The following is a 17,608-nucleotide window of genomic DNA, read 5'->3' on the forward strand; positions in this document are numbered from 1 at the left end:
GTAAAGCAAAGATTATGGATTCACCCCACCCCTATTAGAGCAGAAAAATAAACTAAGACAAACAAGGATAGGGAAAAACACCAAAGCTAGAGACCAGGTCCAAGACAAAAGTGCACAAGTGTCACACAAATACAACTCTATTACTCTGCCTTTATAAAGCACTAAATACTTAAAATTTGGCCAAAGCAGAAAAATTTGTCATAAAAAAGGACTTTTCTTCAGAACTTTTCACATATATCTTCTGAAAAAGTCTTCTGGTTTTGCAAACATCTTTTGTAAGAACTAGAGTAAAAAAAAAAATCATCCTCCCTATCCCAAATATATTTAGAGTAACTACAAGAACATTTAGTTCTTCTGTTTGCTGGCTGATTTACAACAGCAACACCTAATTCCCGAACACTAATTGTCATGTGGTCAGCAAGCAGGAACAGAAAGAAACTAAGAAAGTATTTTATTAGTAGAACTCACAAAATTATATAAACAATCAACCTGCAGCATTAGCTCTTTAAATGCATGTAATTTGGAAAAGATCATTAATACAACCCAAATCACCTATTTTTTCCTCATTCCAATCAAAACCACACCATTCTTGAATTAACCTGCTGTCTTACTGCTTCCTGCTCAGTCTGAGTGCAAATCAAAATTCTCATCACCCTTCCAGGATTAACTGCTGGGCTCTGTATGTTCTCATGAATGGAAAGACACACTAACACCTGTTAATAGTGGAGATCAAGTCCCTGGAAGACAAGACAACTAATATTTGACTGTCTCTATCCACATTCCCAAAGGAGGCTCACAGAGGCTGTTGAGAGTGAGCCACTCAAGAATTTAACTGTGCCTAAAGTGACAAAGTTTAAACCACAAATTGCAGTGCTTATTAATTTTGCTACACCACTTCCATGTCCCGCCCATTCAGCTGGCTTCCAGGAATAACACTGCAGACAGCCAAAGCAGTCACTTCAATCAAGCCATCCAGGTAAGTGCTGTGTATGCAAACACGAGTAAATGAATACACAGATGATAACCACCACTTCCCCATCTCTGGCTCCTCCAGAGAGATAAAGAACATCTGGAGCAGCAAGACATTTCACACATTTTCCTCAGAAAAGTTTCACTGCAGCTTAAAGAAAAGTCACAGTGGATTTCACTTTGCTAGTCTCATTTCCCTGGGCAGACATCTCTTTCCGTACCAACATCGTCCAAGGCCTCTGAGACAGCAAGCAAGGATCTCCAGCTGAGCCAAGGGCTCCACTGCAAAGCGGGTAATTCAACTCTTGCCTCAAACGTGGGAGAACAGCATTTCCAAGGGGAGGGATGTGAGGACAACAGTGCATCTACCTTGAGTGCATTTAGCCCCACGTGCATTTTAAGGAATTGCTTTCAACAGGACCATGCAAATCCAGACAATATCACAAGAACCCATGAAACCCTTCCATGCTGACCCAGAACTTCTATTTTTCCTCTCATTCATATACCTGGGGAGGGGAAAAAAAGCCTCTGACAATTGACTGGAAAACAATCAACAAGGTACCTTGTCCTGAGTCCAAGGCTGAGTCTTACAGCTACAGAGAAGCAAACAAGCAAACACAGTATCAGGCACAGCAACTCAACTCTTTTGCAGTACATCTGTTCTTACTCAAGCAAATGTAACAGATGACACACAACTCCTCCCCAAGGCAACAAAATATCAAGTTAGGGACTAGACTGGGGATAAGGAATCATTAATCCTACTGAATCTACCTGTCAACAGGAAGCCTTAATGTACATTACTAAACAGCAACAAGAGCAGATCCTGAGTCACAAGAGTTCCAACAAACATCATTCTGCTCAAGTCAATTTCTGAGACAACAGTGACTTCCCTGAAAAATTATTTACAATTCTCACAAAGCAGCTGATCAACAAACAATTTCTTCAACATCCATGACTATCCACATCACAAAATCCTAGACTACACAAATCTCCTGTTGATACTGTAACACAAAGCAAAGTCCAGGCAGTTATTGTATCCTCCAGTGAATCTGACCGGATCTGCCCGTTCAGAACTACTACAGTACGTCTAAAAGGCACTAAATTCAGTAGCATCAAGAATTACTGTCTGATTTCTCAACTGAAATTGGCCCATTGTTTTGGTATAGTTAACAAAGCAACTTCATTAACTGAGGCAACTGAGCCTTCATGACCAAACCTTACCAACACAGTCCAGTCAAGAATCCAAATCAAATTTGTCAGGGAAACACAGGAGGCTACAAAAAACAAGTGCCCACCAAGTTCTCAGCTATCTACCAAAAGTCTCACAGAAACGAGAGACCTCATAATCTACTGCATCAACTTTCCTCTCATAAGAAGTATAAAAAAGCGCAAATAGTTTATATTATATTATTGAAGTTTATAACAATTCAAAAATTTTTATTTGTATATGTGTACTCAAATATTTTACAATATACATGAATTAATACTCTAATCTTGTATCTTCCCCTTTGCCAGACAAGTGACTGTAGGGTAAGACTACAAAACTAGACTTCCAGAACAACTTCCAAAATGCAGAGCCTCTCAAACATTTTTGTGGTATTTGACAGTACCATAACTTAACAAAAAGTTTCTAATGTTTGTATCCTAGCTACCTTTTTCATTCTCCCTTCTACAACTATGTAAGATATTCCTTGTATCAATTCTCCCTCCCTCTCCAAATTCTTCAGGCACTTTAAAAACAACATTTTCCACTTCGCTCTTTTAAAAGATTCTAACACTTAAAAAAAAAAACAAACTTAGAAAAAGAACACTTAACATGCCAACAGAAAGAGCAGCATTCTGTCACAAAGTATTCCAAACATTCTAAATATTTTTAAAAGAAAAAACAAATATCCAGTTATCTTCAGCACAAACCTGTTTATGTGCACACCTCACAGCACATTTTTGCTGCTAATTATCATGAAATTTTTTAAGAAAGTTAATTTTAGAAAGAGCAAAGAGAAGGAAAGTGGCAAAACACCCAATCCATCATGTTACATCAGACAAAAATGCTCCAAAAGGTAATAAAATTAATTGTTTGAGACATCTGTATGATCTATATTACCAACCCCAAATTTTCCCCCAGGAAAGCAATCTAATGCTGAATGATGCTTGTCAAGATAAGAAGAAATTTATCTTTTTGGCCAGTTGCACTGCAAACCTTGTAGATTGGAAGCCAGCTAATCAAAGCAATACAACAGACATGTTTACATTTCCAGTGAACGGGGGAGGGAAAGAGGATGCACAAGGCATAAAACTTTTTTTTAGCGACTTGAATGAAAACCTATTTGGCTTTTCAAGTCCTTATGCTGCTCTCCCACTCCACCTCTTTACACATCCTTGTATAATCTCTAGCTCTGAAGCTCCATTACTCAAAGTGATCAGCAATTTTTGAACAAACTGGACCGTACCCACTTTGTCCAACTATGATGAAGAATAAGGAACTCAACATTTCTATAAGGAAATAAGACAAAAAAAAACCAAAACAAAAAACCCAAAACAAACACCCCCCCCCCCAAAAAAAAAAAAAAAACCAAACAAAAAACAACAAACACTAGCTTATTTGCAAAGGAAGAAATACAAGGTCAGAAACATGGACTACAAGATCAGAAACATGGACTCTGGCCTCTGGCTGTCCTATAAAGAAGGCTGATGATTTTGACCTCACACTGAAGGGCATAGGAGAACACAGGAGATGACTACTAGGCATAAAAAAAATTCTTTAGATACTACTTTAATAGCAAATTGGCTACAAATTCATGAGAACTGTAGTACACCTTAAGTGTCTGGCATTTATCCGAAACTTTCTCACACTGTTGGAATTTCTATCCTATAATTGCTTCTTGAGCCTTCTAGAACAGTCAGGGCTTCACTTAGAAAGGCAGGCACCCTTCTACTCCTTTCTAAAGGAATAAAAAAAAAACGTAAATAAAGAGGAGGAAAGGGATTTGAAATACTTATACCAGGGCTTTGTAGGCCACCTTTAAGCCATCAACATGAAACTAATTCCAATGTCATCACAAGCACAAATCAAAAGCTGAAATCAATTTGTAAATTTCTTAATTCAACACAGCTGAAAGTAATTCTGTTCCTGATAAAGCCCATCTGAAAGCGTATTTTAGTACTCTGAACTATACTTTAGTGCAAAAGATCCCACTGACTGCTGATTCTAACAACACCAAGAAGTCTATAAACATTTTGTTGTTATTACACACAGACAGCATCATTAGGAAGAAAGACTTTCAACCCAAAATATTTGTCAAGCTCTATGTGTCTTAACACAGCTTGAAGCATGACACTTGCTCAGAAAGACCAACATGGAGACCACAGAAATCTCTACTGGACCAGTCTCAGCTGTTCATGATGTATTTAACGTATCAGAACAAGTTTTTCTCTAACTAAATCTGCAAGAACAAGAATTTACTTCCAGTTTTGCGTTCAGGATATCAAACAGTTGACTGGGCCCATAAGAAACTAGCACATGCCACAAAACAGAGCCCGTAAGATGTTGGCTGCACTTTTCACTCAGATGTTTTAGGAAGATGAACAATCCTGCAAGCCCCTAATTCAGGGCTTGTAACTGGAATCTCTTTCACAAAGCAGTATTTGCAACACTAGGCCTTTCATCAATAATGAACAGTACCCCATTAGCCTTCAGCACCTGTCTCTTGGAGAAAAAAAAGAAAAAAATATTTTTATGCTCAATTAGGTACAGCCAAAGAAAAACTTAGAGCTCCTTTCATGTAAAGGAAATCACCTTCCCATGCAGATAGAACCTCACCGAGCAGATGATGCCAGAAAACACAAGCTTGAATGAAATTCACTTATTGTTACACTCTAGTCAGTTTCAAGTTTGTTAGTCAACACGCACAGCAGTAACAGCCATGCCGGCCGGGCAGCTGAGCGGGACCCGCTCCCCGCCCGCCGGCATCAGCAGCGCGCACAAAGTACCTGGCAGGGGCACTCGGGCAGGGGACGTGCCCGTGGCGCCCGCGGCCGCAGGGCCCGGCTGCCCACCCGCCCCTCCGTGCCCCTCCGTGCCCCGCCGTGCCCCGCCGGCCCGGCCGCCCCCCGCGCCGGCCCCGGGCCTTCCCCCCGCCGCCCCTCACCCCGGGCCGGCCCCGCGCACGGCCCGGCCGCCGCTCACCTTCTCCTGGGCCTTGCGGTAGCGCTGCAGCGCCTGCTGGGTCAGGTCCCGCACGCGGAGCTGCCCGTCCTTGCAGGGCACCACGATGCCGGTCCGTCCGAAGCACACGGTCACTTTCATCTCAGCGCGCCGCCATGCCCGCCCTGCCCGCCCGCGAACGGCGCCCGGCCCGGCCCGGCGGCGCCGGCAGGTGCGGCTCGGCGGCCCCACGGGGGCGGGCGGCAGGTGCTCCCGCGGGGCTGCGCCTCGGAGCGCGGGCAGCGCCGGCAGCGAGGCCCGGCCGCGGCCTCTCCTTCCGCCGTGCCCGCCCCGCCCCGCGCGCCGCTCCGGGAGGCGCGGGCCGGGCCGGGCCGGGCGGGGCGGCCGCGGGCGGCGGCGGCGCTCGCCCGGGGCACGGAGCGCCGGGCCGGGCTTAAAGGAGCCGCGGGTCGGCGCCCCGGGCGGAGGTGCCCTTGCCCTGCGGCCGGAGGACGGGTGTCCCCCGCACGCCGCGCCGTGCGGAGCGGGCAGCCGGGGTCCAGCTACGCCGCAACACCCAGCCCGGTCCGCGCCGGCGGCCACCGGCGTGGAATGCTGACGCTGGAGCGCGGGGCTCTGCGGGGCACGGAGAGTTGCGTGCCCGGCTGGCCCAGCAGCCCTCCCGCCAGCGCGGCGCTGGGCTGCACCGCGGTAGGCACAGAGCATCCATCCCTCACGCATCCAGCAGGCCCTGTGGCACGTAAAACACACCTAAGAGACAAACTGTGCCCAGCCTGCTCCGTGGTGCAACGACCAGGGCCGCAGCACAGCCCTTGCCCCACGAAGCTGTGAAACACCTGCACACAGCTGCCCACCCCGACCTTCAGAGACTGACACGAGACCTCACACGCACCTTGCCACGCCACGCAGCGACCTTCAGGCACTCGCAAGCACCACATCTGCTCTAGAAGATACAGCAACACACGGAGAAACCCATCACCCCAATACAGTGACAGCCCATACCGTTTAAAATGTGGCACAACACAACCTGCATAATGGGATGTGAGGGTCTGCAGCGCTCCCCAAACACCTGCTATTCTGCAAAGTACGCTTTTCTGTGCTACTTGGTAACCAAGCAGTGCTCCCTGCATCTTACCTAACCACTAGACCACATGCTACATAGCACAAATACTCTACACCATCACAATCGTAACAGATCAATCTACCCACAGAGATGTGTATTACTGAAAATCACCACAAAGCAAAGGCAGTATAAAAATACCTCTAAACCACAGCATGACATCACACAGCACAAGGGGACTATTACTGCGGTAGAATTGCCCCACCAGTTCACATTAGCATTCAAATAGGCAGTCCAAGCCCTGTGCTGTGTGACGTAACCAAATGACAGTACCAGAGATGATGTAGTGGAAGTGGGCCAGAACAGCGTAAACTGGAGGTTGAAGTGAATAGAGAAGTTTTGGGATGAGATGGGGACAGAGCCACATAAACTCCAGCGAGCGGAAAGTTCATCCTGGTTCCTTAGGAACAGGCACAAGTGGTGTGTGAGACTGATGCAAGTGGTAAATAATTCCTCCTTGCCTCCTCAAACCCAGAAGTGTCTGCCACCAGCCCACAGCGTTTCAGAGCAAAACACGGGGAAATAATCTATTAAGCCATATATGGAACTGCTTTCCCTGGGTGTGTACGTGTGTTTGCATGTGCAAGTGAACAAACGTGTGTCCCTTATGCTTTGAACCATAGAAAAATTACTTTCTTTTTCCCTCCAGGAGCAAAGAAGCAATACAAAGAAACAGGAATTTTCTGTTTCTTCAGGATACACTGTGGGTAAGGTAGCACAGCTTGTAGGCCAGTAACACCTCCAGAGCAGCTAGGATGGTGCTGAGGGCAGCTGAAAGGTTCCCTGGAGTCAGCCCATGTGGCCGTTTCAAGACACACCACTGTGTCTCTGCCAGCTCAGCCCCAGTCCAGCTCACTGCTGGCTCCCAATAGCAGAGCAGAGCTCAATGGTTTCTTGTGGGTCAGCACCACTGTAAAGCATTCATCATGCTAAATGGGCATTCCTGCCAACTGCTGGAAGGACCAGCAAGTCAGATAGGCTACAAAAGTAACTCACGTGGAAAATAATTAAGGAGAAAAGAGGAAGCCTTGGTATAACTCCTAGCCAGTTCTGTAAACTGGGTTTGTGAGGAGGGAGCAACAGGGGTACCTGGGGTAGGGAGCAAGAGCTCCTCACATCTCTCTTTGCTCCTGAGAAATGATGAGGGGGAGCAGTCCCACACAGCAGCCCCAGAGCTGAATCAGAGGGAGCAGGAGGCAGGAGGAGTTCAGGGCACTCCTCTACTTCAGTTGGTGACGTGCTGGTGGGAAGCCTGGGTCCCTGTGGTTGTATGGTTTTCGTTACTTAGGTTAATAATTGACTGTGAATGTAAAGATCTCCCTCTCTCTCTTTCTCTCTCCCTTTCTCTCTCTCTCTGTTTATAAGCAAGTCTGACACACTGAGGAAAGAACATGGTATGATTTTCTTTTTCCTCAAGTTTTGAAAAGCGCAGGTGATATGTATGCACAGTAACTGGAGTTGGGTAAAGCTTGTTGACAGAGAAAGTGTGTTGTGTTAGACCGACTGGTATGTCGGAAAAAATTTAAACCACTTTTTTCCCCAACACCACACCTGAAGCATAAGCAGCAGGTTTCAAAGTGTCTATGATTGTAAGGACCTATAGCTGTTCCAGAAAGAAAGGAAATAAAAGGTCGTCTTTAACTGTGAGTGTTTAGTATCTTATAGAAACTGAGATTGTATTTAATTATCACACATCAACAAGGGGGAGTGAGAAAAGGTTGCAAAGGAATCACCAGTGTGTTTACTGTCTGCCAGTGTCTCTTTGAAAGTTACGCATGGTATTGCTAATAAGACATTATTGTGTTCTGGGTAAATTACACATTTGTTTATGCTGAAACAGTCTGAAAGTCTTTGAAGCCATCTGGTAACAATTAACACCTACCTATCAAGGTTTTACCTGTGACAATCCCTGGGACTTCAGTCTGCACAACTTTCTGAAAAGAAACCCTTTCTTCTATCAGAGAGTCGGCAATGTTTTTTTTTCCTTAGGGGTGGGGAGCACTTTTCCAAAAGTTAGTTCCTCCAGTGCAGGTAACAGTGTGACAAAAAAAGGTCTCATATTGGCACAGCTAAGAAGCCAGGTATGGGAGGACTGCGTAATTCAAAGAAAATACTTCTTAAGAGGCTACAACATAAGTTGCAATATGGTAAAAGAGAGAGGAGGGTAATTTTTACTTATCAGTAATTTGTTCCTGAATGAGATCATCAGGAATCATGATCAAAAACTGCTTTCCTGGGAAAAATCAAAACAAAACAAAACAAAACACCTCATGGACCTCTGTGAGCTGAAGGCTTCCAAATCCCAAAGCTTCAAACCCACTTCTTGTTGGGCACAGAAGACCTCTAAGAATCAAGTCATCAACATCTCATCCTTATGTCCAATTTAAACTTACACAGAGTAAAATACAGCAACTTTTTAAACTGAATGATAATGAGGTCTTGTTTTTATTTTTGTGCATTTAAGAGGACCTGCCTGCTTGTTTCTGTGACAGAAATCTAAACCATATTTCATTTGAAGTAGATCATCATTCAGCTAATGCAGTAAGCAGCACAAACTGCCTTTGCCCCCCAGAGGAGGACTTCTGCTCCCTCCTGGCCCCAGCTGTTTGTTCCCATCCATTCCCTTTCATGTGCCAGCACACACAGTTGTAGGTCTGTGCATTGAGATGCTGTGGAAATTAATTTTTTTGCCAGATTAGCTTTCAGCCAAATCAGTTCTGCAGAAACCAGAAAATCAAGATAAATCAGAACTCAGTTCTGTAATGGGGTTTATAGCCCATGCTGGCCCAAGGGAGAACATGGCACAGCAAGACAGCAGCCTTTTTCTTTTGATTTATATCAGGTTACAGTACTTTGCAGGCAGCCTGGTTATGAGTTTCAGACACAAATACATATCCATGAGATAATATTCATAACATTCATCAGTTTCATGAGAGGGGATGAGCAGATTTAACATCTCATTGTCACTGACAGTTCCTACTCTTACCGTCCTCCCTTTCCATCATCCTTTCCCACCTGATGTTTCTTGGATATCTCCATGAGCCATTTCAGTGCATCAGTCTGGTAGAAAACTAACACAGGAAAAAGGAAAACATTGTTTTCTGCTTTGCTAGCAAGCAAAGGCCTTGTGGGGAAGGTTCCGACACATCCCAGAGCAGGCTAGAGGGCAAGGGCAGGGCCCAACAGCTGGGAGCAGAAGGGGAGTGGACAAGACCTTCACTTTCATCAACCACAATAAGTTCTTTGCCCAAGTGACTGCCTTACCTAATTCCTTGCACTTTTCATGTGAGTTTGTCCCAGAGCTGACTGCTCTGACGTCCCCTCTGGCTCCTCTCCGCACAGGCTGTGGGCTGTCAGACCTGTACACTCAGTTCCTGAGCTCCTGAGCATGGAATGGGAAACTCTACAGACACCACAGAAGGTGCTGACCAGGTATAAGCTCACTTTACACCATTGTCATCCCTAGGAGGGGTCAGCCCTCCACGTGTAAGCACAGGGCTCCCATCTGGCCTGGGATGTGTCACAGGGCAGCAGCGTGGTCACAGCTCCATGCCTGACCCGGCTCACACTGGCACTGCTGGCAGTTTCCTGCTGTGCACATGCAGTGCCAGTAGTGCAGCCCCACTAACATCCCTGCCCTCCCTACTGACCATTCCTTCCCACAGTGGCACTGCATTAGTGCAGTGCCAGCCAGAGGAGTAGAACTTAAAACTTCTGAAATCGTATTTTCCTATGTTGAATGGCTCTTACACTTTCTCTGCTATAACTGGAAATTGCAATAAGGATGATCAGCACTTTGCTTTTATATCTGTGAGGCTTTATCTAAAGATCCCAGAACAATCAGCAATTGTGAGTGAAGATTTGCAATCATTGTGCCAGCAGACATGGACTGGTTAAGCAACTTGCTTAAAAACACAGAGGAATTTTTCCTAGTTTTGCTGCTAACAAGACAACACAAGTGTTGACCTTTAGTTCTTGGCTCTGAGTAGTGTCTCCTTCCTACACCATCACCCATTAGGCATTTAACTATTTGACATCAGCAGCCAGGGTTGCCAAAGAAGATGCTCCTAGAGCACTATTGGCTCAGCCTCTTTTCTGCCATTAATAAACCATGTGAGAGGAAAACATTCAATCTGAGTTCAGAAACTTGAAAAAGACCTAAAAGAGCATTAAGATGTTATTATTGCAGGTATGTTTAGTTCTGGGGTTTCAGAGACTGGAATGGATTTGGAGATGAAGTCGAACCAGATGAAAAGAAAATTAGAAAACTTTATCATTTAGCTCAATCTCATAATCCCTGGAGATCTGGTTTGTGATTTTTCTTTTTTTTTTTTTTCTGGTAACACAGTAAAATGTGTTTGTTTGCTCCTTACTGAATGTTGTTACCAGTAAACCCTTCAATTACTAAAGGCAAAAAGGGTCATAATTTCTGCTGTTTATATTTTGCATTTCACCCAGCTTGGATAATGAAAATCAATAAAACCACTTTCACTGCCAAGTCTCAGTGGTACAATGTTGGTGAATAAAGGGAAAGTGAACTAACAAATATTCTTGGAAACTGTGGTAGAATTTTTTAAAATACAATATAAAAAAATCTGTTTACAATCTATATAAAATCAGGCTCCTGCCAAAGTTTAATTTGAACCTAATTTAAAGTTGAAATAATAAATAAAGAAATTATGAGACTTGCAAAGCAAGATGATTCTCAGTTTCCATTCATGATGCCACCCCTAGTTCACCTTGGATTTTCTTTCTGCTCATATATTGATTTAGCTCAAGAAAAACATTTTTTAATATCTGTGCTCTATGAGGATCTGAAAAAAGAGCGTGCTTGAATATCCAGTATATATACCAGTACTATACCCCCTGTAATATCAAAATAAAAGTCTGGAATCGGATGGGAGAAATCCACTTTCAGTTAGTCCAGGCGGGCTTCAGATGAGAAGGGATCGCTGGTCCCTGCGGGAGAGCTGGCCCAGCCCTCCCCTGCGCCGGGCAGGCAGCCGGGCTGCACCAACCCCTGCAGGAACAATCCGGGCATCCTTCAGCTCCCACGGGCACCGGGGATACCTGGCAGGGCTGCAGGCCTGCGAGAGAAAAAGCTGAGTGCACAAAAGCTGTACACTGAGGGCCAAACCCCACCCCACAGTGTGGAAAGGAATGTTTTGCTCATCGGATAATGATTTGTTTACAGTTAATTAAGCATGAGAGCTGTTGATAACAAGCTCTGTTTACAGTGTGGGCAGGAGATGGCTCTGCCTAAATAGGTCCAAAGGATATTAACATTCTTAAAAGTTTGGCAGGTGTAGAAATTAGTCCCTGAAAAAAAACAAAGGTATGTTCAGAGAAATCCAGAGGGGAAGGGAAATCTTAATAAAGCCCTAGGGGAGATTTATGTATAAAAGCTACGTGTTTAAAGACTTCTTCAAAATGGTCCTCAGCCACAAAGTTATGTAAACACCTTAGTGATACAATCTCTAGGACATATATATGTAGAGAAAGAAAAGACTTTTGAAGCTAACTTAAAAGCATAGGTGGATATAATCCTAGATTTCTTTTGTATTTGTGTTCACATATCTCAATAGAATCCTACTCACTGTTTTCACTTTGACACCTAAATTCTGCTTCGCTCCAATCTCCACCTCATTTGGCATGAAGTGTGATTTTGTGGTTCAGGACCAACAAACACTAAGGTCCCATTCATCACTGCATCAGAGTTTCATTCTTGCTCTGTGATGTTTCTTGCCCACGATCAACAAGATGTTTCTCCAGGACATCCAAGAAGGACCAAAGTTCTCTTCTGCTCTGCAACAGCACGGAAAGACACAGCACTTTGTGGAAAACATGTTCTGTGATAGGGAATTTTATCTGCCAGTGAAATGGTAGGGAACATGCCCAGCTCTGGACTCTCCCTAATTCTCCACAGTCACCTTAACTACAAAGTAGAGGTTTATTAACTCGGTGATAATATCAGCTGTGTACTGTCACCTGGGATTTGGTCTGAGCCACCTGTCCATGACAATATTGCTCATCTCCAGGTAGCTCAATGCACAAACAGGGTAAGTTGAGGTTATGCAGGAGCACATAGGCTGCCCTGAAAATCACTTAGGCTTAACTTTTTCCTCACAGGGGTTTGTGGACAAAAATCTTTAACAGTTGCACATGAGGAATTCTCCTCTTGAGCTAGAGAAGAAAACAAAGGTTCGGCCCTTTACTACAGCACTGATCAAGGAGATTTAGGTTAATATCCTGGGGTCTGTCAAATTAGTTCTGATACAGAACATCTTGTGTTTAATATGTGTTTTAGAGCCTGTGTCCATGGGATGCTGTCATGTCCCGTGACAGCTTTATAGTGATGATTTTCTCCCCTGACACGGACACTGTCGCCCTTCCAGGGTGGCTTGGAACTGCTGCACAGCAGAGCTGCATTTGCTTACTGATCTGAGCAAGGGAGTGTTACACCAGCTCTCTGTTCTTCCTACCCTAAGGCTACTCCTGTAGCAATGCAATTTATTCATCTCTCCTTACTCAAAGATGTGCCTAAAGGCACAATATGGCCTTTGGTTATCCAAGAGAAAAAAGTGAGCTTTCAAGGGCCACCACTGGCTTCTATTTAATAGCATGTAATTTCTAGATTCTGTTTACTTCTAGCTTTTAACACTCATTTATTTTCCATTGGGTTTCATTAGTTGTTTTTTTGTTTTGCTTTCTTTTTTAAATTTTTTTTCAGCCATTGTTTGTGACTGCTAATGGAAACATCTATATGTGTCATAATCTGGCCAGTATCTATAATTTTAATTAATATATGTGATTTTTAAATGTCTATTTCAGCACAAAATCCATGAGAAGACCATTTACATCACAACTAAAGGCACAGGTTTTAAAAAGATTCTCATCAATTCCCAGTTTTCTGTTTACTTTCTTGCCTTTTCCCTTTCTTCCTTTCAGGCTTTTTTATACAGTCCAGTCATATGAGCTACAGATGCTAGAAGTTTTTACCCATTCATTCCCCAAAGCTGAAAGATTTGCTCTAAATATGGAAAACCTGCGGGCTCCCAGGCCAGATCAGCCCTGAGGGATCTCAAAGAGAGCGGAAATTTTGGTCTCTGAGATCACAAATCACTCTCTCTAGCAACATGGCAGGGAGGAGAGAGGACTCAGTGGAAAGAGATGCTGTGCCTGTTGCCAGCTGCATTACCTTCAGCTGCAGAAGGAGGAGGGTGTATAAGTGTCTGTTCTCCTCCCCTGACCACAGAGGATTTATTTAAAATGCATGCCAGAAGGAGGATTAGAGCAGAGCCCTCCCTCCTTTCCTTTGTTCAAGAGGAGGAAGGGAGCATAGCCCTTGGCTACTGGAGTCTGGGCTCTCCTACTACTCACAGCCTACTTCTCTTTGCCTTCCTCTTGTAGTTTGCCACCGCTTTTGAAAAGGATTGCTTGATATTCCAAGAATGACATTGTTCTGTACAGGAGTATCAGTCTCCAGCCTGCTCCATAAATTGTGCTCTTCTTATGTAGACTGTGCCTACAAAACTATCTGGGTCAGGCATGCACAGCAGCCTGCCTTTCCTTTAATGTTTTACCACAGACAGTCCCTCGCATGATCCTTTTTCCAGATGGTCCCTAATCCTTGAACACATCCAAAATCCTTCAGCTATGATTTCTTGATCTCTCCAACAACAGATATTTTTCTTTAATGTATACAGTACATTGTGTGCTTTCTGCTTCTACAGCACTTCGCAGTATTTCCCAAAAGCATTTCAAAATCTTCGTTCTTTTCCGTTGTATTCCAGCTTTCACACCTAAGACAACAGCTGAACACCAGTGAGCCGAGCCAACAGCGTATCAGCCTGGCTTATGGTAACTGATACACACCTTTCCTTCCAAGAAGCAATTCATTTATGCAGATGTTTTCTCCAGCTGTTTCTGGAATAATCACAGATTCATTGAGGGGAAAATCTAAACAACAGCAATGATGTCTCTCTCTCCCATCATAATTAGTTTCTGCTGATGAAACCTGAGCTTCCCAGTCACCATTTTTCTCCCCATCCCCTGGGGTTTTCACTCCAGTGCAGCACACCTACAACCCGAGCACTCCCAAACCCTCCATTACCAGGTAAGGAAAGAGTGGCCTCTATGCATCAGCAGGGGTTTGAGCTGCCTCTGGAGCATGTGAATCTGCTTCCTGCGGCTCCAGCTGGGCCTTGGTAACCAGCACGGACATGCCTTTGTGACTGCAGTGCACTGCTCTCCTCCTGGGGCCCCAGTGGAGGTAGCAGCCTATTAACAGTAATAAAGCAAATACTACTGAGACAGTTGGTACTCTCAGGACTGGGTTTGTGTAGAACAAACGGTCTGTAGACAGAAGAAAGCTTTTCCAGCCATCATACTCAGTATTTTGGATGACAGACTAATCTTCCTATTAAAAAAAAAAATCCTGTCAATAGTTAAACTTGCTCTTACTTTCTCTAGGGTTAGGATTCAGCCCTGCGGATTTACAACTACTCAGCATTCTGGCTGCAAAATGTATTTTGTTGCTATTTGTGTGGAATTCAATATCCTGTCTTTTGTATTCTCACCTCCTTCCCCTTTCTTTCCAAGAAGCCAAATAACATATTCTCCTAACAAGCATATAATTATTTAGTTATTGCACCGTTTTATGATTGCATTGTTGGTAATTGCTCAATATTGCAAGTGATTTATTAGTAATTGCAGAGTCTTTCAGATCTGTCTTCAGTAGGAGAACAAATAGCACCTTGCATCAATAGACATCAAAGTCTTCAGGAGGGATTTTTCTTTAATGATCTTTTTTTTAAACTATTTTTCCTACTGCAGCCCTGAGGGCCAAAGTTTCTTTCTCTCTTTCCAAAATAACTCGAAGTTTCACTCCTGCCCTGCAGTGAAAAAATACATTACATCAGTCTTTGAATAGGACTTTATTCTGCAGTCCGGCTATCGCTGTCTTGTAGTTTCGTCTGCATCTAATGGGATTTTGCTGTGGTGATATATATTCAGGCTGCATAACTCCTCAGCCACTCAAACTCTTCTTAGAGGTTTTTGACAATAATTAAACTGCAAGTAGTTTTCAGATATTCCTGCCATTTAGGACTTCCCACAATGACTTCAGTAGGGATTCACAGGTGGAATAGATGAGAATTCGACTTCTCTCTCATTAATGTATGCCTTCTGGTTACAGCTCGCCAGCCTTTGTAAAGCCCTCCATCATTTTATAACGCTCTACCTCCTGAGGGATTCCTCAGCTTTCTACCAGCTATAGCAAGAAACTCAGGCTGCCCAAACTTGTCTGTGTGGCAAACAGGAGGAGATTTTCCAGCTCCTCTCAGTGTGCCTGGAGCTGTGCCCTTAGGTTTTCTCTGCCTCCCACCTACTGCTGCACCTTCTACTGCCACTGGTGCCCACTGGGAGCCCAGCCCTGACTGCACCCTGAGAGCACAGAGGCAAGCAGGCAGGACAAACTCTCCTCAAGAGTCCACACGCAGCCTCTCCTTGGTTATATCCACCCTAACCCCACCTCTGCTGTCCCAAGCCCTTCAGGACGAGGTGGCAGCTAGTACAGACTAGGCTGAAGAGGCCAATCAAACCAGCCTCATCCCTGAACAGCCATTACCATGCTTTATGGAAGATATGAGGAGTGGAGGGACACCATGTAGTGTACCATCACCAGGGGCTACACTGTGCTTAACAGGAGTGCAATGCACAGGGCTTGATTTAAACCTGCAACCCAGACTCCTGGCAATGCCAAGAAGAATGTTATTTTGATCTAGACAGAAGGAATGAATCCTTCACAGATGGCTGCACAACAGTACTGTGTATTTCCTCATTAGCCAGTGTGGGTGGCTTCAGAAAAGCAGGTAAGCATGGAGATGGACAAAAGATAAATAAATAAATACATGGAAAGCACAAATACTTCTGCTGACAGCTTTCTCCTGTCTCCCAGTAACAAACTGATCTTTCCTGTGCTAGGGAAGAAAATCATTTCCTACTGAACTCATTGGCTTCGAGTGGAAACCATGTTTGTCATGGACTCTTCCAAAACTTCTTTGCAGAGATGCCCACACTGCTGACTCACCCCATGTCTGCTGGGGACAAAGCTGCCCCAAGTCAACTTCTGCAAGGCTTGAGGCAGCCAGCTTGGGTGCTGTACATAACAGAGGAGGCAATGGACCAAACCCAGATACCTGTGAAGAGAGGTACTAGAAAGGAAAAGAAACAACAGTCCTCCACAAAGCAAACCTACTGTCCATTTTATTAAATGTTACATTTGAGGCAAACAAGATTTTTTTTACTTTTGCTATCATTTAATAAGATGAAAAAGAGGAATCTAAAATTTAGGGGTGAAGTGCTAGTAATATTCTTGTTAGCTACATGCGAAGCCAAAGGTTTTCTTCAGAAAATAAACAAAGATTGTACCTATGTAGACGATGTCAAGTATTTACCAAGTGCTGGATCTGTTTACAAATTAGAAAAACAACTACTCTTCACTGCAAAGCTAATGCTGGAGGCCATAACATTGATATTTAAAGTAAGACACACTGATTTACGATAAAAAATATTTTTCAGCTATAATTCTATTTCCCCAACATGTTCAGAGATTGCAGAGATCAATAAGGATCAAAATTAAAATCTTACACATGATTTAGATTCATTATATTTAAGCAGCAATTAAGGACATGGCAATTTGAGCAAATATTGTTTAGTGTTATCCATTAACATCATGGTCCTTGGTTTCTCTTCTTTAATCTCACATGGAAGAGGACTCATTTTCAGGAACCTCAAAGCTTTGGGAAGCACAAACGCATGTCTGCCACTTCCCCAAAGTGGGGGTTGGGTTTATCTGAGGCTTGAAATTTGGGTTTACTTGAGGCTTGGAAATCTCGGTGATTTCCCCTGTGATGAGAACATTGCCCTGAAAAACTCTGCAGTTAAACCCTACACAGATTATCTTCGGTGCACATATTGACAAACACAGAGGGGAAGTTTTCATGTTGGCATTAAGAACAGCTTCTCACCCCTCCAGAACTCATATTAAATGGATGGCAAAATGCTCTTTTTGCCCTCTGCTAGGCTTTGGGAATGAAATACACCCACTAATTCCAGAAGGAAAAAAGCAAGCAAACAAGAAAACAAACAAACAAACACATGCTGATTCCTTTTCCTTGCTGTTTCAACAACTCATTCGTATTTTTAAAAATAGATTATGATCTAGTCATACTAGGTTTTTTTTAATTCTGATTCATCATTAAATAACTTCAAACACCGAATAATCATTAATAATACTATGAAATAATATTATTTGTGGTTTTAGATTTTTTTCAATTAATGCAACGAAGCGT

The 17,608-nt window shown here is 43.8% G+C and overlaps 1 protein-coding gene across 2 annotated transcripts in view; it reads right to left on the reverse strand.

The window, feature by feature from the left end:
* PARD3B (par-3 family cell polarity regulator beta) overlaps positions 1-5,313 on the reverse strand; it is a 393,257-nt gene extending 387,944 nt beyond the window's left edge. The window contains exon 1 of one of the 2 annotated variants that reach the window (XM_066189749.1): positions 5,156-5,313. In XM_066189749.1, coding sequence (XP_066045846.1) covers positions 5,156-5,275 — 120 coding nt within the window. In that variant the 5' untranslated portion in view covers positions 5,276-5,313. The remainder of the gene's footprint in view (positions 1-5,155) is intronic. The other variant, XM_066189748.1, reaches the window with a different exon arrangement.
* Between the last annotated feature and the right edge of the window lie 12,295 nt (positions 5,314-17,608).

Source organism: Chamaea fasciata, unplaced genomic scaffold (assembly GCF_029207755.1).
Source record: "Chamaea fasciata isolate MVZ Bird 193981 ecotype frontalis unplaced genomic scaffold, bChaFas1.0.hap1 SCAF_8, whole genome shotgun sequence".
NCBI classification, from domain to species: domain Eukaryota; kingdom Metazoa; phylum Chordata; class Aves; order Passeriformes; family Sylviidae; genus Chamaea; species Chamaea fasciata.